At 41.4% G+C, this 26,406-nt stretch overlaps 1 protein-coding gene across 2 annotated transcripts in view; it reads right to left on the bottom strand.

The window, feature by feature from the left end:
* Nucleotides 1-2,902: 2,902 nt before the first annotated feature.
* The window catches only part of trim44 (tripartite motif containing 44), a 41,958-nt gene continuing 18,454 nt past the window's right edge, over nt 2,903-26,406 (bottom strand). For both annotated transcript variants that reach the window (XM_071503302.1, XM_071503297.1), the window contains exons 5-6: nt 25,869-25,891; nt 2,903-4,350 (exon numbers count right to left, since the gene is read on the bottom strand). In XM_071503302.1, coding sequence (XP_071359403.1) covers nt 4,266-4,350; nt 25,869-25,891 — 108 coding nt within the window. In that variant the 3' untranslated portion in view covers nt 2,903-4,265. The remainder of the gene's footprint in view (nt 4,351-25,868; nt 25,892-26,406) is intronic.

Genomic DNA, 26,406 nt, shown 5'->3' with positions numbered 1-26,406 from the left:
GTTGATATTACATTATATACATATATTGTTTTCACTTCTACGTAGTCTTTGGGCAGAGATTTTGGAGAGCTACATTTTGCCGCCCACTTCTCTACATTCTACATTCATCCTTGTTGTGAGGATGATTCATCACAGCTGTGACAGAGGGAGCATAATGTGTTACAGCTCGCAAAAGGAAGAGCAGTGGGTGTTATCTAGGCGGGATGCTCATTTTATTGAGGCACGTTCCATTATCAGCTGGAGGAAACCAAGCATCCCAGTTCCTTTCCAATGCATTCAACCCATCATGATCCCCGTCTCTGTTACCTTGCAGGTGACCAGTTTTAGGTCTCGCCATTGCGAGCTTAATTCTAAACTCTAATCCTCATTCTAAACCCTGGCACGAGCCTGCTCATCTGCTGCTCTTTTGATCACAACATCCCCTCAGTCTCCTTTCCTTTCCTAATCTACAGTTTCTTTACTTTTCCAAGAAGTAGGCTCAGACAGGAAAGGATTGCACTGAGGTTAGAGACAGAGGCCCTAAGATGTCTTGGCCGACTCTGGGATGTAAGAGTGATGGAGGCTGTCGAGACGAGAGATGGATTCCCCGGCCCGTCTCGTCTCCTCCCAGTCATTGTTCATGAGCTAGGGCTGCCAGACAGCTGTCTGTACCTGCCACCTCTGACAGATGCCTGCTGTCAGTCAGTCTGAGATGGTCCACAATCTGTGTCACCACAATCTCGTCGGCTGCATCTCATATGGGCCAAAAATGGAGAACTGGAAAGATTTTTTTTTTATTTTTGCATTTTTTCTATTCTTTAGCTTTAGCCTTTTGTTGAGCATAGCAAATGAAATGGAGACAAGCTGGAGGTGGTTGTGAAGGTTGTGCCTAAAAATGCAAACAACAAATGTAGAGAAAAATGAAGAAATGTCACTTTTTGGTCACATGTCTCTTTTTACTGACTTTTTTTTTCTCTTTACTGATATATTTTTTTCACACCTCTTGCATAGCAAACACATTGGAAAGCCACACAGGTCACCAAATAGGATGAAAATGTTACACTCAATAGTGAAATCGATCTGAAAGTCTTCATAACACCATGAGTGATGTCAGGTATTGTAATAGTCACCTCTGGTTTCAGTGAGTGGTTGAACCCAAAGCAAACGGTGGAAAATGTAAAAAATTGGGGCTAGCGTCCCTTGACTGTTGCCCATTTCTTTGTGTGTGTGTGTGTGTGTATGTGTGTGTGTGAAGAGGCTAGGGGGAAAGATGAATAAGAAAGTGCATTTACTGTGAGACAAGCAATGCATTCTCTTGAATGGTACAAGAACATGCAATCTGAGCAAGGGCGGACGTGTGGGTCTCTGCAAATAAACTGTCATTTTTCACAGGCTAATGCACATCCTCACAAATACTTAGAAGCACACACATGCAGCGTACACACATGCGTACATATATCTTGGGGAAATGTGTGGTCTTTTATTAGAGAATTTTCCTATTTCTCTTGCAGCTCTTTCATGCTAATAAACAGAATCATTAAGCATGTCATAGCAGGCTGATGGGTGGTGGAGCTGTTCCATTACTGTGAAACCACAGCCTCCAACTGTCTTTTAAACGATGGCAGGGAGAAATAGACTCTATTAAAGGCAGCAATCAAAGCTGCATCACCACTAGCAAGCATGTCACGTAGCTAATTCAATCTCACAACCCATGAAGCAATTAATTCATGTCAATAAAAATACACAAATAGTCTCTTTTTGCCCATCAGTACAACAGAGGTCTTCTGGATGTGCTTGTGTTTATTTGCACATCTTTGTGCCTCTTTGCGAACATGTTCAGCAGAGTGAACCTGGAAGAGCAGGTGTAATTGGGTGTGGAAAAATGGGAACCTTGTGGTCTCCCTGGGTAAATGAGATCAGACAATCTTCTCCTCTCCATTTCCTCCCCAGACAACAGACACATTGTGCCCAACCCCCTCCCCCCTCACGTTTGTTATTATCTCTTTGATGAGGCTGGACTCCACGACAGATGATGGGATAACGATTATTTGCCGAAACCGGCTTCTCTTTGGTAGCCCGGGAGCTTATATGTGGCTATGCCTCCTCGCAGATAACTTAAATCAATTTAGTCACAGCCACACTAAAACATACACAAGGAAAAAAAATCTCTAAAAGGGTTTGAGTGCTTTGGTGCTTGGTCAGTCAGCAGTAGCTTAGTGAATGCTGGGGATCAATGCCTCTTGCGGTTAATCATTAAGTCCCATTATTTCTGTAAAGGGAAACTCACAAGAGAATGCAAACCCCAGATGTGTTACCAAGCAGATAGCAATGACCACTGGCTAAATGAGTTTCTCCGGGTCAATATCTCAATATGGAGAGACTAGACATGCTGAGAAAGCATTCTTGGCTTGATGAAGCAGCTCAGGTAGAGAGCAGATCTGAGAACAGTGTGTGCCGCATGGTGCAAATCGGAGAAGGAAAGTGATAAAGAAAAATGAGTGGAGGTGAGACAAAGGCTTTCTGATTGTGGCTGTGAGTTGATGAAAAGTGGGTTCTGGCTTGTCTGGATCTGTAGGCGTGAAACCAGTCTGCATTTAAATGCATCTTTAGAGAGGCAGAGACCCTAAAGTGTTCTCCTGCTCCATCACCCCCCTTTGTTCCCAAACCTCCTATTCCCAGTCCTATCTGGATGGTTGTTGCTTTGAATTCTGATGAAAGAAAACCTGAAATCTGCTCCTTCCTGAATTTCCTCCTTACACCGCTTCATCTCTCCTCCTGTCTCCATTCATTGTCACATGCCTTTAAGGTTTTCTGATAATGGTGTCTAGGATGACTGATGGTTTTCAAGTGTTTGTAGTGTTTCGCAGGAGACAGACAATGCAGGAATTGTTCTTAAAGTAGAAATATGAACGCCATCTTCAACTTCCGATCTAAAAAACAGGCTGTTTATTTATAGATTTAAGAAAAAAATAGACAAATAAAAACAAGAGGAAACATCAGAGAGTCAGACTTCTGTCTGTTGTTACACTAGAATAAAGAATGAGCTGTTGGAGTTATTTCAATAGGCTGTTGACACACCAACATTTCCCTTGGGTACGTATACAACTCTCAGTGCATCTTAGTGCAGTGTTACAGTAGTGAAATCATGTTGTTGTCAAACATGTCCCACATATAATGGGTGACACCGCTTTCAATTTTGACTTTAAGGCAACAGTATCAATCACATTAAAACAAACTGCTGAGTCAGACAGAAGACTTGGGGTGGTACATCATCAATGCAAGCTATGGCTGAGCAGGTCAAGGTAGAAAGTGCATATGCTTGTCTGGACGGTAATCTGTCATATGCTGCAGATTTGCCAGGAGTAATGAGCCTTTACATTACAGTACACAGAAAGCTGATACTGCGGAGTGCTATTTTGCACAGTCAAATTACAGTTCGATTTTCACCTAACAAAGACTCAGCAACATTCACCAATCAATAGGTGTCAAAATGTCCCCTGCTTTTGATAATAGATCTGACAAGCACAAAAGGAAGTCTGCCAAATCTACAAGCATAAAGAATCAGTGGGTTAGGCAGGGCATGTAGAGGAAGGAGGGGTGAGGGAAACAGGATGATGGAAAGCACCAGAGACAACATTAAAGAAGCTAGAGATACTTAGATTTCCTTTTTTTCTTTTTTTTTTTTTAAAAAAACAATAAAAATATCATACCCAGAACACCTTTTGTAATATATTCTCTCAACGATGTAAGGCATTGTGGCGTCTGACAAATGTTCCCTTTCTATGTCTGTGAGCGTCCACAGTGTTTGTCAAAACAACAGAACCAAAATGATATTGCGAATAAATGAAGAGTGAAGCGCACCATGTCACAGAATTTCCCATTCCTGACATCTGTTGGGCTTAATAGGGGCTCCGCTCGGCTGCCTACCCGGGCTTCCTCTCTGAGTCAGCCAGGCTCACCAGTAAGCCAAGGATCTGACTGGCTGTGGAAATTGAGTCTGATGGTAATTGATTGCACATAACTTGTGTGCTTCAATTAAAGAAAGTTAGTAGCGAGTGAGGAATTAAAAAAAAGTTTGAGAGCAGAAAAGACATGGTCATCCATATTTGTCACAGCAGCCTTCTTCAAGGTCAGTTCACTGCCAGCAGGCACTGGGAGGGGAGGGGTGGTAAAAGAGAGATGGCTGACAGAGCGAGGACCAGCCTGACAGCTCCACGAGGCTGATGGCTGGCTGAAGCACACATTGAAGGACAGGAGGATGTAGTAAGAGTCTGGTGTCGCTGGTATCAGGGGGCGTGGTCCATGGATGGTCCAGAATCATTGTCTTCAAAGTCCCGTGGGTCGATGGGGTCTGCCCTTGGCTCTGGAAGCCTGGAAGAGAGGAAAAAAACATTCAGAAGACATATTTAGTCCTCAAACTCTTCTGTCTTTCACAAACACCTGCATGAAGCCACACAAACACACAACCTACCCACACGCACCCTACACCTTGCGCACATATTATGGAAATATAATAAACCTCTGTGAAATGTAATCAGCTTCAATCACGCTACGCCTTAAGTAGAAATCATCCATTCTGTCGGTCTCATATTAGCAGCTCTGCAGTGACAGAGACAAAGTGGTAGCTAAATTGCAGGGACCTGTAGCAATCCGAGCCAGGCTGATAGATTCATTTTCACTAGAGACAGTCTACACTAATCATATGCTCTAATTGGACAATGTCGTAAGGGTGATAGAGCACTGCTCCTCCCTCAGAAGCAACTCTCCTGTAACTTCTCTCATTCCCCTCTTATTATGATTTCCCCCTGAATCTACAGTTCCACATCCATTTTCAAAAGACTGTATGTCAGCTTTTTGTCAACACACACTTACTGTATAGGGATGCTGTTTAATTCAATGAGATTCAGTGTTATGTCATTCAATTTCGCCATTCAAATGTGTCTTTTAAAACAATCACTTCCTATGACCTTGGACAGTTAGTTTGCATTTATAAGATGAGTTTACTGTCATCTATCAGAGCAAGACTCAACAAAAAAGAGGTAATTCCACATAAATAGCTGGTGTCATACAGTTTTACAGAGCACAAAGTTGAGAAGAAGGACAAGTTCATTCTATTTCAACAGTCCAAAACACGAAGTGTAAAGCACATGGCGTAAATGCAAAGAGGGCGTTTCCATATCACTTATCACTATTTTAATGGACGAAAAAACAGTTGCTGCACCGGGCACATGGTTCAAAAGGGTTGTACTTAGTCTCTTAAACAATTTTGGTGCAACTTGCAATAATCCAATCAGAGCACCATCTCCCATTCCCTTTAAAAGCCAGGCGGGCTTGCACCTTGGCGGATTGCTATTATAATGGCGCTATTATATTTTATGCTATTATAATGTTTCACACAGAATTAGATTCTATTTGGGGCGAGATGATTACATATTGTGACTGACCAGTATATCAGAAATAAAGTGAATGGAAATCAGTATGTAACCATGGTGCTTAAATGTCAGTACAGCTCAGTTCAGAAAGTTCATAACGTTTAGTTGAATGAGTAGTTTTCAGAGCAAAGGTATGAAAAAAGACAAAATTCCCAGAATTTGCTTAGAAAAAGACTTGGAGCATACACCCATGCTTGTGGCTCTGTCGGGCTGTACTAAATGCTAACACACCTGAGTTCAGCATGTTAGCATGCTAATATTTGCCTATTTGCCCTAAACACAAAGTACAGCTGATGACAATGGGAACTTGATTGGTTATGCAGGTATTTGGTCGTGAATAAAAATACTACTACACAGGCTACAACTCCCTTCAGCAGGTTTTGTGGATAGAAACACAAGTTCTGGCTGAAACAAGCTATATTTTTCAGAAATGTGATAATTTGATAATCTATCATGCAATATCAGAATGAAACAGTTATCGTGTTGTCCAGAGCAAAGAATCTGGAAATTTCTCTACAGAACCCTGGATTCAAGGAAAATCTTCATCTAAGGAGCTGATTAGTAAAATCCAGATTAACCTGGTGATTTTCTGTGTGTGGTTTTCTCCTATTTCTCTGTCAAGGAAACATGTCCATCTATCTTGGACCATGCACCATGTCCACGCACTTGCATCAATGTCAAATGCAGCACAATCTTTGAGAAAAATCCTACATGTGTGTGAACAGGCAGGGATATCTCTCTGAGCACTGCTCCCTGAGTATTCCTGTCTGACACACTTCTGTTGGCAGAAACAAAGACCTGCTTCCTCTCGCTTCCTCCTGCACCTCCTCCACGAGCACATCATCACAACACTAACTCACAACAGGGCATCTCATTAAAGAGCTGCCACGAACGTGTGCACGTGTGAATGTGTGCTAGAACAATCGTGTGCACCCATAAGCACAGCCTTGTTAGCCTTTGGTGTTACTCCTTAATGGAGAAACTCTAAAATGCTTAGTGGTCAAGCTATAAACAACACTTTTAGTGGCAACAACGGAAACACACATATACACGCACACCTTCGCATCAAGTGCCAACTTACTGACTGCCAAAAGAAACGATAATGCTTGACAGAGTCTATATACACACACATATGGGGTTACTTGCTGTACAGTTATATTATCTGACAGATTAATTATTCAACAGTGTTGCTCCCATTCACATTCTTGGCAAAGTAACCACTTGCACTTTCATCCACCACGCAAATTTTACTCAGTATTCAAATTGTCTACGGCATCACACAGGCTGTTCACTGTTTGTTGTCAGCACAGCACACTAAAGTCTGCATTGAGCTAAGCCCTGTGCTCTCACACAGCTCCTTCCAGTCTGAGACGGTGTCTGGGGTAAAACGTTGGCAGACTTATTTGTATAAGGCAATTTCATCTTGCATCTCCAGTCAACCAAAACAGTCACCCTGCTCTTCGTAAAGGAAAAAAAAAAAGAGAACGTAATTACAAATATATTCATATGGCACAAAGCAAGGGCTCTACGAAGGAGGCAAATGAACTATTTATATTCAGATGGTCCTTGCTAAGCCTTAGGACACATAGATGTAATAACTTATTTATTCCACCCGCAGGAAAAAGGCCATTACTTGAGAGAGCGAGTGAGAGAGAGAGAGAGATAGAGAGATAGAGAGAGAGAATGGCAGCGAATGGGAGAGAAAAGACAGAGTGAAGCTTCAACATGCAACAAAATGTCAGTGGGTAAGTGATAAATTCCCTACAAGTTAAAGCCCTTGCTTTGTTCTCTTTTTCTGTCTGTTCATCTTCCCTGGCCTAAGTAAAAGATCACTTTGCTGTGTGCGTGTGTGTGTGTGTGTCCCTGACAACGGGGTTCTTTCCGTCCATGACTTATTCATAAGCTTTAATGCAGTCGATGTATTATTGATCAGGACCGATCATTGCCTCCTCCCCTTGGTGTGACCATGGTCTGCGGACAGGGGTGAGCTGAGGGCTGGGATGCCTGCTGCAGAGCTCGCTGGGCTGGCTTCAGTGAAACACACTGGCTGTGCTCGTGGGTGATGGATGGACAACGGACTCGGTGTGGGCAAATTTGGAACAGTGTGTGTATGTGAGGGAGAAAGTGGGAGAGAAAAGACTTTCGATAGGGCTGATAGAGTAGAACAAAGCTAATCTTACTAATGTGTCCTCTCTGAGTGAGACAGAAAAGTTTCTCCAATAGCCCTAAAATGAACCCATCGCTCAAGGGAGAAAACCTCTGGCTCCCTGGGAGGAAAACAGAAGGAGGGAGTGTGCACGATGCCGCCTAGACTTTGACTTTTGTCTCTCTCATTCTATTCCTGTTTTGGCCTCCACCCCACGGAGCTCTCTGGGAGATAGAGGAGGGAGGGGTCCTCGCCCTGATTAAGTTTGAATTCCCTACACTTGGCAGAGAAGCTGCAGGACTCCTAAGTCATCATCTGGAAACACTCCCATCACGCTGTGGCAGCCTTGCGAGCTTGATCCAGACTCATTGACATATGAATAATCATACTGCAGTGGCTTGGATATGCTGAACGGGTCTGAGGTATGTGTGCGTGTAAAAAGATGGAGAAGGGGAAAAGGGAGGAGCTCGTGAGCAAACTGGGGATTGCTGATAGGGGAGTGAGGTTCTTCTTGATTAAGCAAACAGGTTGAATGAGAATAAGGCTGTGTACACAGCACTGGTGGCAATCATCCGCGGGGGGGGGGGGGGGGATAAGTGTTGCAATTTACATTTCCAAACAGTGGTGATGCCATCTAAGCATACTCCATCACATAAGATGGCAGGGGCCATTTCTCAAGCCCTAGGGGCCTATGAAGTTTGGTCTAATGAGAGAGGATCCTTAATGGTTATTGATAGAGCCCACCAGGACAGACTCTTACCCTTACTCTCCAGTGAAGCAGTGCACTCTGCCACAACTTAATGAAGTAAAACCTGTCGCTTCTGCAGGATGATTTAACACTACAAACAGCTTTGCGATTTGAGATGACTGTGATATGGAAAAATACATTAAATAAAGAAGTGAAAGGGGGAAAGAAAGGAGTGCAGAGCATTGATGACATGAGGAAGGGAAAGCGACTGAAAAAAAACAAGCATTGATTTGTAGATAGCAATCAAATGTAAAAAAGAGGGAAGACATACTGTAGAATATTTTTGTACAATTTACCATTTCTGTGCTAATGCTCTGTTGGATCTAATTGGCTGTTGTCCTGGAAAGGTTTACATCCTTCTCTCTCCCTTGCCATCTTTTCTGCTTATTTCCCCGTCATCCATCTATTGATTTATGGTCTTTGCTTTCATCTGAGAGCCCTGTCTTGGGAGGTGTAATTTAGAAATATCCCATGCACACACCTTTTCATTAAGAGCACCCCTGTGATCTTCCCAACACTTTGCACCGGGATGATCATGCCAGCTAAGATTTGAGATATGGATGTATCCTAATGAGGAGAAATGTGAAGGAAAAACCAAAGGGTGGGGGGGAGGAGACTCGAGGAGGTGGAGGAAGACTTAAGGAAGGTAAAGACAATTAATCAGAGCTTCAGGAAGGTGGAGAAGGGAGAACATAGAAAGGAGAGCCACAGCATAGACATCGTGTTGGGATTGTTGCTGAGGCTGAGACACAAGAGATGGAGAGGTGATGTGTGAAAGCCACAACTATTGCTACATTTTTCCCCATTGTCACAGGTCACTCGAGCCATGATCACATAAGGTGCGTTTTACTCAGGCTCAAATATCACGAATAGAAAAGAAAAGAAACGTGGTGGGTAATGATGACTGAATCTCCTATACAAACGTTTTAAATCAAGGGAGAGAGGACTCAAATCATGATGAATGCTGAGCCTGTTTGCCTTGAAGAGCTTAAAACTTGTTTCAATCTAATCTTCAAGTATTAGTACTGGAGAGTACACAGTAGGTTTTGAGGTATAATTATATTTTTGGTGTACTCCAGGGGTTTGTGCTAGGTTTCCTTCAATTCATATTCTACCATTAGGCCACAAATAATCTTAAATTGAATAAAACTCGTACACTATACACATAAAGTTTTATCCTAAGCACACCAAAAGAAGCTGATAGTCTCCATTTGTCTTCAGGACCATCAAAATTGTACATTTTTAAACTGCAAATACATTGAATATTCTGATTTTAGGGCTTTTATTATCAGCTTTGACCATTGCCCCTTATCTCATAATGTAACAAAATATTCAAAGCGTCCATACTGTCATCTTGTCTTGTGCAGACTACTGTAGCTCTTTATTATCTATATTGGCAAAAATGTATAACTGCTAAAAAGAAACAGAAGAACTTTGCCCTGACTCTTGTGACGACTCACTGGTTACCTGTTATTTTTAGAAATGACTATTTTAAAATCAAAGTGATTACTTTCAAAGCACGACTGGGTCTGCCCCATGCTACATCACAGACCTTTTGACTGCGTATGAGTTGCACAGATTGTGATCATTAGATGAAGCCTGTCTGATATTTTCAAAGGAGACTGATGACTAGAGGTAACCATAATCTGCACTCAAAGCTTTGAGACTTCAGAATAAAGCACCTCAAGAGATAAGACCTCAAGAGAGGTTGGTAAAATGTTTAAAGTCACTTCTATATTACCTTTTTCATGCTTGTTTATTATGTAAATTTCTAGTGATGGTTCTAATTCTAATTCTGATTCTTTAACAGCGACTTTGGCCCTTTCGTTTATTTTTATTTCTTTTTATCCAACCATGGTTATTTGCATTAAAGACATCTTCTTCTTAAATACGCCATGGTCTGTCAGTAACAGTGTTTCTGTCCTGTCGTGGCAGAAAGACATCCTCAGTGAGTGTGACAGCAGGTATTGAGGAGTGAGAACTCTATTGAGATTCTCTGGTGAGAAGCTGCTATGTGGGCACAGGTGCAACCAGCTGTGCAGGTGTTGGTGTTATGACTGCTTCACTGCTTTGCTTTAAAACCACTGACACATAGAAACCGTATTTGATGCACATTAGATCAACAGATGCAATTCGATTTGATTATGTGACAGTCAGTGTCACAAAATGACACATTAATAGGTGACACATGGAAGGAGGCTGGATGGAGGACACTCCCCAACTGATATTGTGTTTGGCATTTGTTTGCAATAGAAAATGCTCCAATTTGCTCAGATGTATGTTTTCCAGCTTGATAAGTCGCCCGGGGTTTATATGCAACACTTAAAAAACTAGATGGCTGTCAAGAAACTGTAGCCATGTCTAATGTTCTCTAATGCAGTCATACACACACACACACACACACAAACTCTGCAAAGTGCACACATTGGAATCCATGCTATTAGTGATGTGCCTCAGGACAAAGAAAACAACCACTACACTGCTCTTCCTCCGTGAGATAGGAGAAAAATCTACACGGGTGTCAGAACTCTCTGGGCATTTTAATGATAAATCTGTAAAATCCTTTCATAGCCCGAATCCGTGCACCAACCCCTGTTGAGCCACAGTCGCAAAAGTATTAGCTTTGTTTACATAGTGATTTGTTGGACTAAGGAGATATTTTTCCCCGGGAAATATAACTGTCTCTGTGCATAAAATCCAGACTGACCACAGCACACAACACACAACACACACTGAAAACAAAATACTGTTATAATTGAATATCTAAAAAGCCTGATCAAGCCAAGAAAAGTCTTCAGTTATGAAGTATACAACAGACCTTTGGTAAATGCATTTTCCCTTCAAATATGAACAAATCAGCAATTTATACGTGGATTTACATGAAATGAATTATTGACTGTATCATAATGTTTGAAAATTATTGGAAGAAAATCAAACAAACTGCCTGATCAAAGAGATGCCTACAATCCTCCTGTATGGTACACATTCTGAGCTGACTGAATAATTTCTACAAACACTGACAGTCTGCCTCTTTCAGAGTCACTGGTCTATTCATACTGTTCACTGGGACTGTCTTCCACTGAAAAACAATACAGCACCCTGTGGTGTTTCCATGCTGCTCCAAAGACTTAATCAGTTCACGGAGGAAGGGGAGAGACAAGGCACAACAACAAGCAATGCATCATGGTACAGGGGACAGAGAGCTAGGGGCTGTTTCATATGACCCTTTGTGAGCTCCGCAGCTTATTCATCAGAGCAAAATGAGAGCGAGCGACAAATCCGTCTTATCATCCACCAGATGTATCGCCTCAAGTAGACCCCATTCAAACTCATGTTCATGCATGCTATTATTTTATAATGTACATCAGGAAGTGCGGTGCGTACCAATCTAAGGTTGTGTGCAGTCAACTCACTATAAGATGCATGTATTACGCTGAAGATGCACACAGACAGTGAGGCGGAAAGGTCAGCGGTGCGGAATAAAATAGTGTGCTGATGCTCAGCCAATCAGAATAATCACAGAGGCTTTTTGTCTGTGCTGCAGCAGGTGTCAGGCGTTGGATGAATACCGTTATCCCTCCATGAACTAATTTCTCGCTCGCTTCGACACAGGTACCTCCTGTTAATCATACAGAGGAATTAATGCAGAGCCATTCAGATAAGAGCATTACACCACTGTAAAGACTCAGTCTTACATTGGCTCATTTAGTGATTTTACAGTTTCCATTGCCGTGGGGGCAATTGAGGAATTAATTGAGGAGAACTGCTGCAATCCCTTCCATGCAGTCCACAAAAATAAAACTGCCCATTAGTGTGAATGTGAAATTAACACCGACCTGAACGTGAACACAAGAACCCCTGTTGTCACCTCCTTTAGATGTATGACTGTGTGTGGACCACCATGTGGGCAAAATAGACCATACTGCTTCCTTTTAAAGTTCCTCTTCAATGAGATGCAATCTGACAATTAACAATTACCCTGGACTGCAAACCCCTGTGTAGGCACAGGTCCGTGTCTTCCCATTTTCCAGGGCCACTATGCTCTCGGTCACAAATTAAATTGCACTGAATGATGTTAAGTAGAATCCTTAGGGGAGAGCTGGGAGATAATGGAATCACCTTAATGCTCCCCCTTTGAATAAGGGAGAGAGGACAGACATGTTGGATGTAGCCTGCTGACAACAGGTTTGATCTACAGGAGGTAAAACTCAGATCCATAAAGAAACAAGAGATTTTTATGAAACAAGATAAATGGCTCACTGTGGTCTATTACCATTGCTTACTGTAGTGATACAATGAAAATGCTATTGTTTGGTGTCTCAGTGGCAAAGAGACAATACACAATCCTGGAGCGGAGCTGCCTAAAATGTAACAACCTGAGCTCACTGTACAGAGACATAAGTAGCAGGCCATCTGTTAATAGCTTGACTAAAGTATTTGTTGCCAAAGAGTCAGTACGGCTCTACAAAACTGCTAAAAGCTTAACTTCTGAAGTGAAATTGACTAAAGAATAAAGGGAAACCATTTGCAAAGACAGATGACAACACTTTTGTTCCTAACAGCAAATGCCCCAGCTAAAAAAACGCTTACAAAGTAAATAAATCATCAGTACTAGTGTGTGTTTTGCCTTTGATCACCACCATAGTAACCTGAGTCTTTCCTACAACCTATTCCGAACTTACACTGGACTTCCTCAGATGTAGGTCAGGTTCAGCAGATTGGATCAAGACAGCACTTCAACTAACCAATCAACTCCCTGGAAATGTCACCCTTCTTATGGGATGTTGAAATCCAGTAAAATGACTGCACTCTAATAATGAATGAATACAGCTGCTAATGTTCTATTTGTGCGATCAATATGACTTTTATATAAACGTCATTGTGATACCATTGTTATTGTGACTACCCCCCCACCTCCCCCACATGATAACCAAAAATCTATTGAGTGGTTTACACTAATGATACTATATAAAAGCACGATTTTTAGTAATATACTTCTTTCTCAAATTCAATTCCCATTTCCTAAATGTGTAGAAAATCTTCTTTGATTAAAGCCACTAGCCTGCTTTGTCAGACCAGTTATCTAAGTCAATGCACATTAGGCATACTGAACCTGCATTTCTGAGGCGTACCATGTTGATCTTGCTTCATTATACAGGTCTGTGCACATCTGATACTTGCCAAGGAGAGCAAAACTTAATTTTCCTGCATGTTTTCTCTTAGAAAAGATGCATATTTTAAATGCACACTACGTCTTAGACTTAAATTGAAATTTCCACAGGATCTAATACGCATTTGAAGTTTGAATCTCAAGCCCGCAAGAGTGAGAAAAGGAGGAAAAAACACGCTGAAGAGATAAACTTTTATCTGTCCTTCGGAAAGCACACAGCATCAGCTTACAGGTAATGAATAGTGAGCGCCTACGCTGTCCTCCACTCTCCTTTTACGTAAGACTTCTTACAATCTTCCTTCCCTATTCCCTCTTCTGAAACTTCAACTCAGCTGTAGTTTTATTTCTTGGTCCAGTCTGTGCCCCTCATTATGCCCTGCATGTACTTTCTGACAGTCTGAGCTTGAGTTTAAACTTCTTTTCTTCCTGTATCTCCCTCCCTTCATCCACGCCCATAATACCTTCCTCTCTCTGTCCCTCTCTACCCTTTGTCGTCTCCACTGACACCATCAATCCAGAGTTGCTGAGGGGAGTCCGTTCTAGCCCTGATCTGTACAGTCTGTCATGTGACCACTGAGCTGGCTCTGTCCCAGGGCCAGCCAGCCATTATGAAGACTGACTGGTCACAGCAGCGCCCACACACTTGGCAGGCTGGCAGAGCTGCCCCCTGTTGCCTCTTTCAAACAACTCCTCGCTCTAACAGCAGAACGTCGGCGCCACGTTAAATCAGTGAACTGCCAAGGTGCCCAGATGAGCTGTCCCAGAGTCTGGAGCGCTGAGAAATTTCAAAATTAAAAGCCTGTTTACACCACACTTGGAGTAATGATATTTACACCTCCTTTGTCTGCGCTCTCCTCTGTCAGAGACGGAGGGATGTCAGAGACACATGGCCAGAGAAAAGGAGGAGGAGAGGAAAAAGGGATAGAAAAAAGTAAGCGTCTATGAGATAGAGAAAAAACAGGCAGTTGGAGAACAGACTGGCTATTAGGCAAAGCCTTCTGTCACATGAAAACTCCCCCTCCCCTGCGTCCAAGCCCTGTCATCCAAGCCCTCAGTGTGAAGGACGCCCAGACAGACAGCCCAGAAAACCTGGGCTCCAGACTGTCACAACTCTCATCTCGCCTGATAAAAGTCTCATATGCCTCCTCCAGTGCTCCCTTCTTCCTCCCCTGCAGAATGTTAAACACATTGTGGAATGAAGGACTTCCCTCAGGGTGCAGCATGGAGATCTTCCTCTTGCAGCAAACAAAGAGATTTAACATTTAAGATCTCCACCACAACAGCAACTTTGAAGGAAAGTGCATATGCAAATTGTGTACTATCATGCAAAAGCATCACACTTAGCAGACAGTGCTGCGAAAGCTGAAACTAGTTTGCGCTTTATCAGTCTGAAATGAAATCTGTTGTTGTGTTCCTTAAGAAGCAGCATGGTTAGATTGCAACACGGTAAAAAACAGTCACAGGGCTCGACAGCTCCCCAGTGCTGACTGACTAGTCAACGTTAATGCGTACTATTGCATCCTGTAAAACATCAGTAATAAAAACCTGCCTTCTCCTGATGATAACAAAGCCCTTATCGGAGATTTCATCATCGGGGGAACAGGAAGCAATTTCACTGTTTTTTTTTTTTTTAAGTCATGAGGCATGCCTATCATTGGGAAATGGATCTTTATCTGTAATCACAGGTGAATACATCATTTCTAATTAAAACATGCAAATGTGTCTATATGTGGACAACATTTACAAAGACCAAAGGCAGTGATAGTTCATGGTTTACAAAATTGACCAAACGACAAAACTCAGACGTACAAACAGGACCCCAATCAGAAAAAGCAATTACTATTTCATTCACATCCCTCCCTTCACACACCGGCGCTGGATTAAGGTGATTTTGTAAAGTGCATGCTAAATCTCCCATTAGAATCCTCAGGCAGTTAAATCCCAACCATCTCCTCATTCCTCTCTTGCCAATACTATAAATCTACATGGTGACAGGGCTTGTCGTGAGGCTGCTGAATTAAACATGCCACCCTTTGCACACTCCTCCTTCCTCGCACTGGGTGAATATGTGAGCAGGGGGACAGACTGTGGGCTGGAAGAGGGAGAGTGCCCTGACAACTGCCCCGCGGAGGCTTCAGACAATTCCTGTGACGTTGTTGCTGTGTCCAGCTGTGGAAGGGAGATGTTTTCCAACAGTGTGTTTGTATGTGTGTGTATGCGCTAGAGCTGTTTCTGTGTTGACAGTTCATACCTAGGGCCACAGGTTTGATAAGGCACTGATTCATTGCCCCTTGGTTCAGGCTGCCACTATCATCCTCCTACATCTCCACCAAGCTGAAATCAGACCTGCAATTCCACCTGAGGGGTAACGCACTGTGATGCACGTGTGTGTGTGTGTGTGTGTGTGTGTGTGTGTGTCTGTGGTTAGGGGAGGGCAAGTGAAACAGTGTAAGGATGGCATCTGTGTGGAAAAGCATCTTCCTATCTGTTCTTCCTATCTATCAGAGCAGAGACTGTAGGTGCAGAGAGATGGTTGCCTTGTTCTTTCCATCTTTCCACTAATTGTCCTAATCATGTAAGTGTGTGTGTTGGTTTGTGTGTGTGTGTTGTATTCATTGTGTGGTTTTAGAATGAATAATGAGTGTTTATACACAATGTGACATCTTTTGAGTTCTTTTACTTGTGTGTGCGGGAGCACTGCATGCATGATAGGGTGCAAGGCGAGGTCTCCACAGATCCACTATGACAATCTGCCTTGTGGATAGAACACAGAGAGAGGAAGTGTGTGTGTATGTGTGTGTGTGAGAGAGAGAGAGAGAGGAAGTGTAAGAGAGGGAGAGTGTACAAAGAGTTACCAGAGAGCCTATTTTTCTTGTTTGTAAACGGATATAATTCTCTGACAAGACACAAGACAGGAGGAGAGGGAGCATTAATTACGTGGTCCACCTCCTGTGCGGTATGTCATATCAGCCAAATTATGTTATTCTCAAATGTAAACAAAATCCACAAGCACCGGCTGACTGCCTAGTTTCCTGAGGTGGCGAGTTCACATGACAAGACTGACATACATTGGAGCCAACTGCTAAACGTTCCGTCCAGATAAGCAGTTCAAAAGTACCAAAATAAAAGCATGCCAATCCACATATGTATTGTTTAAATGACGATGTGGCTTACCATTCATGTTGGAGCTCCAACTATATTTTAGTCATACTTGATTCGTGGCTCTACATACAGCAATGCTGTCTGTCCATCACTTTAGTCCGCAAAAGTTGGTACCACACCAGCTACTGGATGCCATTCGTAGTCTCCAGAGGTTTTGTTTGTCTGGTGTGTGGTTTTGAGAACAATGTCTTGACAACTATTGAGTGGGTTGCTCTGAACTCTGGTTCAGGCATTCACAAATTCATGGTGATGAATTTTCATGACTCTAGTGATCTCCTGACTTTTTCTCTAGTGCCATCATCAAGTCAAAAATGTAGCTTTTATATCAATCGGTCTCAACTGCACTTTGTGTTTGGTGCTCATTTGCAAATGTTGGCTTTGGCATGCTAACATTGATATGCCAACATCAATTAAAACGGTAGACATGGTAAACATCTGCATGGCAGCAACGACTCTCTCTCTAACTGAATTTCCTCAATCACTTTCCTCTTGCTTGTTTTTGTCATCTCACTTCTTTGCAAACAATTACATGTGTGCATAAATACATGCCGACATCCACACACTACAGTACAGGGGGAAAGGGAGCTGTAATTAACACATTTGGATTTATCATTTCTGATACCAGTTCCTCACAGCCTCCCTCACAAACCGCAGAGACTTCTGTGACAATATGATTATGAAATGGGACAGTGAGAGAAATATGGGTGGGTATTTTAATGAGCAGGTGCAGAGAAAAAGAATTAACAAGACAGGCTTGGGGAAAGGATCGCAGCACACGGAAACGCTGCTCTGTATTCATAAATAATGAAGTAGATAATGACACATCAACACATTTTACGATGTCACATAAAAATGACACGCTCCGCCTCAATTTACTGTCACCGAGTCAGTACAGGAACGCATGACCTGAAAAAACAAGTGTGGTTTCTCAGTGTAAGTGACTCAGTATGATGCTGAACACTGGGCTACATATTAGATAGCAAGGTTATCAGGAAGGGTATTTGTTGAAGCAGATATAACAAAATATGAACCACTGGAAGAGATAAAATGCTCATATGAGAAAGCTTGGTGAAGTTTACTGTCCTATTGTTGCTGTCTTGTGCACTGGAGCCCTCTGAAATATTATTTGCCACGCTCTCTTCCATTTTTCATGCCTTTCTCTTCTGTATTACCAACCTGCCCAGGAAGCTTACTGTAGTTTTCCCCCCCTTTTCAACCCCCCCTGCTTTTATTTTTTTCTCTTTCCTCTTCAGCAGTCAACCCCACATCTTCCACGCTGGCTACACCTTATGCTCATCTCATCCCAGCCTTGTTACAGCATACCTGTGCTCAGTTTCATTTCCAACGTTTCCTACTACGTACGCCACCCATTGAATAATGTCTTTCTTACCACCGTTTTGTTCCTTGCATGTCTTTATAACCAATCAGCTTAAAATAATGTTAACACATACATGTCTAGTATTTTAACTTGCATAAAGTCCCTCTGGATGACAGCGTCAGCCTGATATGTGAAACATGAATTGCAAAGGTTGTCAACCCATTACTTTGTGTTAAATCTTGCCTTTTTTCACACATTAAGGCAAAGTTCAACAAATATGAATATTTAAAGAGTCCTGTGGCGCTCCTTGTTAAATTGTTAAATCTCTCTCTTTCAACGTCAGCCGAACAAAACTGACAATCATTCCTTTTCTCAAGGTATGAAGGATCTATGCTGACACTGATCTCTGGAAAAAAAAGCACTGCAGTACAGACAAACACATGAGCACAGACACACACACACACACAAAATATACTCTGTACAAACACACCTTTGCACACACACAACAAAAACAGCAGCAGAACGGCAAGGAGAGGTATGTGGGACAGAGATGTATTTAACACACTTGGATTAACAATCCATTATTCATAGGCATTACAGGCTCAAAGCATCAACACAAACACAGTCCCACCCCGATTCTGCCGCACTATAGCCTTGAATGCATCACATACACTTAACGCCAACTCTCTGCTCTCTGGGATTACAGACAACACACACAGCACTGGGCACAGCTCTTATATCTATCCACACAGCAGATCAATATGGAAGCACTCTTAAGGCTCTGGTCAAATCTCTATACATTGTGTCCCTGGCCCTCGCAGGACTGGTTTTTAGGAAATGCATAACAAAAAAAATCCAGTGGTAGTAGCACTGCAACTGTGGTGAAATTCTAAATTCTGAAATACATCAAACTTATCAGCTGGTGATCCCACTGCAGTCAAATCCAATATCAAAAGGAGGAGTTCCTGTTTGAAAATGCATTCATACCTGTCATGTCTGTCTCGCCAAAATACATTTTTACCTGTCTGGACTTTTTCATGTGTTGAGAGGCAGTATACAGGCATGATTCATACTCATCACTTGAAGAGGTTATTCAATTAGACAGCTTCCATTTCCCCACTTGCTCTTTGAACCATCATATTGCACTGGAAGACAGAGATGGAATCTAGAGGCTCCCGCATGCAAAAGTAAAATAGATGAGTAGTGCTAAAGCAACCCTCACTCTACATCAGAGGCTTTTTTTTGTAGGTAAATTAGCTCATTTGTATTCAGGAGAAGTTTCAGGAGAAACAAATAACTGCCATTAGTTATCAGAGAAGACAAAGTCAACTGAAATGTACACACACACACACACACACACACACACTTATCTATTTTTTTTTTTTTACTTTTACACCTCTGCACACACCTTACTCCCTACTAGTCTTCCAAAGAATGTTTGATGTCAGTTATGCTCCATAAAAGATATGTGCACGTGCCCACACACACAAAGACAGACACAGACACAGACACACACAGACACACACACAGACACACACACACAAATGAATGACATTTCAAAAAACTGGAATGTTTTGCATGTGGCATGAATTATGCATGCATGTAGACTCTTATCATCTAAATGCATGTCTCTCTATTTGTCACTTTGGTTTGTGTGAGCTTTGCATTCATTTAGGACCTCAGATCCACACCGTGGGGAACAGTGATGGTCAAGAGACAGAACAGATGAGAGAGAGGGACAGATAGATAGATAGATAGATAGATAGATAGATAGATAGATAGATAGATAGATAGATAGATAGATAGATAGATAGATAGATAGATAGATAGATAGATAGATAGATAGAGAGGATTAATGAAGAGGTATTAGTAAATGGATGCATCTAGCTGAAACATTTTAAGTTATAAAATGAGGGCATGTGGACACACACACACACACACACACACACACACACACACACACACAAACACACACACCAAGAATGGAACAAACGAATGAGGCCCTGTGGTGGCTCCTTTTGTAGCACAGGATGTAAATTTTTCATTAGGGGAAATGCAGCTCTCTCCATGCCCTCATCTCTGGGCTCTGTCCTATGTCGGCTGACCACACTCCCCTGACACAACCCTGCTTCACTCAACCCATCTATTTGACCCAGTGAAGGGCGAGCAGCTCAGACGGACAGATAAGCCGTGTCCCCAAAGCACCTGCTTTGCTTCACTGTCAGCCTCCCTTTTCCTTGGTTTGTGTGTTCGTGCGAATGTTCACCATGATTGAGAGTTGTCTACAGCCTTCACTCAGTGAAGTGAGTGATTTGCCACATTGCTCCCTTCTGCCAGGGAGCATGCAACGATGGGAGTTTACAAGTATGGACTTGATACAATTCAAAATAGAGGCCATAGAGGTATAGGGTGGGAAGTGTACACAACTCTTAAGAAGTTAAAACAGATCTGCATGGTTTAGATAAATTAGGTAAACACCTGAAATAGAAACCAACTCTCAAAAATAGCATGTATCACAAAATGACACAAGTCTCCTGGGCAGAGAAAGAAGAGATTTTGTAATATGTTCTATTTCTGACTGTTAGTTTCCAGTGTTTAGATTATATGCCTGAAACTACAAAGTGACATCAAAGGATCAGGTGTTGATGTGTGATGTAGCCACAAAGAACCATTTTAAATTTTTTTTTTTTTTTTTTAGAATACCAGTGACAAACAATTGTCTATTTACACATCCAGCAGATATGGAGAAACATTAGCTTTCATTGGAAGTTGGGTTTGTGTCAAAAACACTGACAAATTTAAATCCACTTTTCATTGCGCTCTATTTTTGGTCCCCACCAGCTCTCGAAAATATTATTTAGGTGCAAAATCCTCCACCGTGTTCACAAGTTACTCACTCATTTTGATTGTCTATTGCTTGGTCGTCGACACTGATGACAGCCGTGATACTAAACTAGAACAGTTAACTTGTGAGCTGGAAAACCAAAACAATGAGCTAAAGATGCTAAAAAGCTCTGTTGAGATGAAGGGAACTGCAGAATTAGGTTATAAATCTCTGAGTTGATCACTACAGTGACACAGTAATGTGATGTAAAAATAAATAAAATATAATATGATATATATAAGCTCTTAACAAAATAACAAAATATTAGATACATTAATAAAATTAAAATGTTGATCATCAATAACATCTTTATATTAACACTGTAAACACTACTGAACATTGTTACTTAATGTTAAAGAATGTACTTTGATTTAATCAGTCGTTCAATTACTTTTTCAGGGTTTGTAAACATAGAGCAAAGCAAATAAGATAAAAAATCTATGTTACTCAGAGAGGGTCTTCAAAAACAAATTACACTGTGAAAGAAATGCACAGCACATAATTTATTTATCGGTATAAACTCATGTAGGCCATATATATGTGCATGTTTGTGTGTTCAAGCAAAACTGTGAAAGTGAAAAAAATAGGGAAGGAAATAGAAATAGAATTTGCCTGCTCGACAACTGTGTGTGTGTGTGTGTGTGTGTGTGTGTGTGTGTGTTTGTTCTGGACCATGCATGCATGATGAAGTAACGGAGCAGGGGACAAGAGCGCCTGAGATACAGCAGAGACGTGAGTGATTGGAGCAATGAATAGGGAGGGACCTTGCATTGTAATTTGAAGTGCTCCCCAGTGGGCGTTTACCATTTTAGTGTGATTACACGTGTGATTTATATGCTCAGAAAGCCTCCATCGCTCTTGCTAAGCAAACTTGCCAAATGTTGCAAAGATTTAACTTTTCTTGATTAAGATATTTTTATATGATCATGAAATGGCATCATTAAAGCTGAGCTGAGAAACCAACCAAGTCATCAGTTTTTTTGTTAAATTAAGTCTTAATGAAAGTGCCACTTTCCTTGCATCACAGTTATTTTTGCCCACATCATTTGTTATGTATGCATTTTGCTGTTTTTCAACCATTCTCCACTATAGGTAGCATGTTTTCATACACTTGGCCCTGGGGATTCACAGACTCTTTGTTCTTACTTCTTCCATCACTTGTTTTAATAGTTTCTATCTGAAAATAAAATAAACCTGATACAGATAAACAGGCAGATTTTCACATAAAATATTAAGCAGGGACTGGGAACAAAGTGAGTGTAACACATTCACACAGACCTGCCCTGTAAAATCCACACTTAATTCATCATTTAGTTCCTCTGTCTCAGTTTGACATGCATATACATATATATATATATATATGTTTGACATATATATATATATATATATATATATATATACATATATATATATATATATATACATATATATATATATATATATATATATATATATATATATATATATATTTATTATTATTATTATTTTATTTATTTATTTATTTATTTTTTTAAACTATAGGTTATAAAATCATTTGTCTTTGTTCTTCTACATTTTCAAAAGATGATGCGTTGAATGCTTGGTATCAAAAGATTCTAACCACTATACAAATAGATAATCTGCAATTTCAATATAGTTGCTCAAGAAGCATAGACAAGATGGACACAGTGTGAGCGGTGTAATGGGTACAAAGCTTCTATTATTGTAGAGTGTTCATGTATTTCTTTGAAAATCTGTCTCAATAGAAAAAGTCAATGACTTAAATTGCTATGAGAAATTGGCCAATCAATGACAACAAACAAATGTTGAGCATGTTTTTTTCCATTTCCCTAGGAAATGTCTCCTCCTCTTCATTGCTATGTTTTATATGGCCAGAATGACAGGACAGAAAAAAACAAGAGAAGGCTCACTGTGGGCAGCAAAGAAAACAGTGACATGCATCTCTGATAAGACCCAACTTAAAGCTGACACTGTTTCCAAAAATACTTGGACTCACTGCTTTTGGATGTTAGGCTATATCAAAGTTGACTGGCACATAAATAATGTAAATTCCTCCAATAGTAAAAGGGAAAAAGTCAAAATATCAATGATAGTCAGGGCCGATGTTGTAACTGTTCCTATGTTCCCATAAAATTTTAATGTTGGTGCAAAAATGTCTCTTATAAGACAATCTGAGGTGCTCTGCATCTGCTGACTTGGTGAATCCGAGAACAATGACTGTCTTTAAACTATGACTGATACTCCTGTCATTACAATCATACAGATAAGGATGAAAACACTGCAATGCTCCTTTGAGGGTGTACCCCAATGACTCCCTCTTGGTGGTGAAAAGTCCAAAAGTTCCAATTTAAAACCCTGCAGTTGTAGAATCCAAAAGACAGAGAAATACGCCTACATTGTCTACTAAAAACAAACCCTCTGAAGTCCCAACACAAGAACAAATTCAAACCTACTGAGTAGAATTCCTTAGTGTGTCACTCTTTTTCTCTCATTGACTCTCACTTTCTTTGCATCTATTTCCCTCTTATGCACCATATCTCAGGAGACAACATAAAAGTGGCTTTCTGGAATTAAAACGTTACTGCAACAACCCCCCCTCCCTTCTTTTGTGTGTGTGTGTGTGTGTGTGTGTGTGTGTGTGTCTTTACATGTGTGAAGACAGTCAGAGATGCTCTCCTCCCCTGTAATGATCAGTGACTGTGGTGACTATTGATGTACTGTGGCCCTCTGAGATCACTGAGGGCTCAGACTGCAAAATGTGAGGGCAAATGAATGATGGGCTCCCAGAACAAAATATTATTAATCTAACTGTTGATATTTATTGTTTCTATTCAAATTCAATTTACATATCAGAAACATAAAATATCATAATATACTATACGATGCCAGCATTGCCTATGTGCCACCATTTGGCATATTATGAGATTGATTTTCCAATTATGATGGTTCATACGTGCACATTATCACAGGCAAATAAAGAGACAAACATATAGATATAAAGCAGGAACGGGGGTTGTAAGGGAGGTGAGGGGGTTAGAGCTGGGGAATGAAAGTGAAATGTGCAGTGCGTCACTTTTGAGGCAGGAAGGTGCGGTGTTTGGGCTGAGGGGAGTAAAGCAAGATTTATATTCAGAGGAGGACAAATCTTGGCAGGCATGGGGTTCCTGTGTTAAGAGGCTTGGGCATAGGCGGGGATTGTATTGATGAGGAAGTCCAGGAAAGATGCATGTGGGTGCAGGATTGTGCTCCTGTGGGGATGCTCTGTCTATGGTAGCGATATGGGGCTCAGACAGCGGATTAGTGTTTCTGCTCCATAATCAATTTGCTGTCTGGATCCCATTGCACATAACCCTAAACATCTACTCCTCACTTGATCTCCCCCACCCCCCCACCAATTCCACTTCATGTCTCCTTTTTCCCATTCACCCCTTTGTTTGCTTCACCTTTAAATCCTTATTTGTCTCTATCACTTCACACACACCGATATAATAAACTCAGCATGAAGCTGTCCAGAACATACCTTCCTTTTTTCCTTTTTTCTGCTAACCTTCTCCTTGTATTTCTCCCCAAAATGTGTGTCATTTTCCACGAGCCGCAGCAGACTCTGCACCCACTGCATTTGAAGGCAATATGAGGGACTTCTGAGTAATTATATCAGGGAGTGTGTGTGTGAGAGTGTGTAACGATGTAGAGATTAACCTTGGCCAAGGACAAACTATTAGCTCCATTTCACCCTTGGGTCCAAGCTTGCTGCCATCTGCTCCAGAGCTTAGGGGTCATAATACTGGTTGACCAATCAATAATACATTACATGTTGGCACTGAGAGCCGGCCCTGGTTATGACTTTCTTTGCTTATTAAAAGCAAGGCACTGCGGGGTGGAAATACAGTACATTTCCCAGAGGCAGGCTGAAATACAATATAAATAGTACAAAGTAAAATTAAAGTTTAAATTTCTGTTTGCAGAGAACAAGCACATTGTCCATTAAAAGTGACTATTTTTGTATTCAGCCTTCATTTTGAATAAAGTCTCACAGAAAATGAGGTTCTTTTCTCTGAGGACAGATGTGCTGGCATTTGCTGAAGGTGTCTGAGTATACGTGTGTATGTGTGTGCGTGAGTATATGTGTGTGTCTATGTCTAAGGAGGGGAGGAGTACTTTGAGATGAAAGCCCAGAGAGACAGCTAAGGGGAGACGCAGAGACAGCAGGTGGTGCTAGGCGCGCCCCTGTTGCGGATGAAGGAGGCAGAGAGGGTTTTTTTTTTTTTTTTTTTTTTTTGTCGACAGATCAATAAGTGTGAGTCTGAGAGAGGAATATCCATTTCAGATTGTCTGACAAACACACAGATAAAGGTGAAGGATGTAGTCTAGGCAAAAAAATGACACAAAACAAACTGTAATAGCAGCTGAAAAATAATATGGCGGCATCTGTCCAGTCCGGTTTCTCTCTCTCCGTAAGACATGGCTGCTGGCTTTGGGATAGCAGAAATATAAATACTACGCTGTATCAAAGGGCAAGACGTGACCTCACTAATGACACAACAGCTTGTCTTAACATGAGTGCATGCATATACAGTAAGCACACACAGAAACAGACACACAAACACACACACGTGTACACACAGCTCCGGTCTGTCAGCCACTGTCCACAGCCCTCTTATTGGACCAGGCAGAATGTCACCTCTTCTGATTCCAGCAGGCACACACAGATGAGAGCTACTAATTGCCTTGCTGGGGCAGCAACGTGACTCGCATGTGACCAGATTGGCTTAGAGGCATGAGGGGGCTGATGTGCATAGGTGACTCTGGAGCTTGTAAGTTGTTTGAGTGTAAAAGGTGGAAGTACAAGAGGGAGAAAGACTTGGAGAGTGTGTGTGTATGTGCGTGTTATTACGTAGGATGAACACTAGTCAGCCTCATGGTGGTTGATGGCACAAGGATCTGAGAGAGGAGGCTTTGAAGGGTCCTTAGTCGCTGTTAAACTATCCCGCTATAAAAAGGTGAACATGAATCACTCTGGCAGTCTTACCTTGGCCTGGCCTCAATGTCGTGCTGAAAATGATGGACAGAGAGAAAGAAAGAGAGAGAGGAGAGAAACAATGAAACATTTTAAATCTTTGCACAGGTGTTGTGGATAACAACTAAAAGGCAAACAACATAATTCACATCAACTTGGTCCACAGCTGGTCTAGCTCTAAATCTGACCAATTAATTTTCACTTTCATCCACCAGTTGTGCTCATGTATATTCATGAGCTTTTAAAGAAGCAGTCGGGAACAAAGCAGCAAATGAGCCGCAAACATGATTCACATGCTGGCTTTACTGTTTCATTTTGAGTGGGATACAAAAGATTTTTCAACGTCAAAATGAGGGACTTGATTTTTTGACAGCCAGTATGTGGTGCTTTGACAAATACTGAAAGCTGAAGGTTTATTCACGTGCAAAAAATTATATTTCATATTTTGTCCATTCCTGGAAGATGTAATTACTTCGTTTCACAAGGCTTATGAATGAATGAATTTACTCATAGATCTGTATACACAGTAGTTCTCATGCCAAACAGCTCC

This window comes from Trachinotus anak, unplaced genomic scaffold, assembly GCF_046630095.1.
Source record: "Trachinotus anak isolate AG129_WGS33_773 ecotype Australia unplaced genomic scaffold, CSIRO_AGI_Tana_v1 ptg000002l, whole genome shotgun sequence".
Classification (NCBI taxonomy): Eukaryota; Metazoa; Chordata; class Actinopteri; order Carangiformes; family Carangidae; genus Trachinotus; species Trachinotus anak.
Note: the sequence above shows the minus strand (reverse complement) of the source record. Positions and strands in the feature narration are given on the sequence as shown.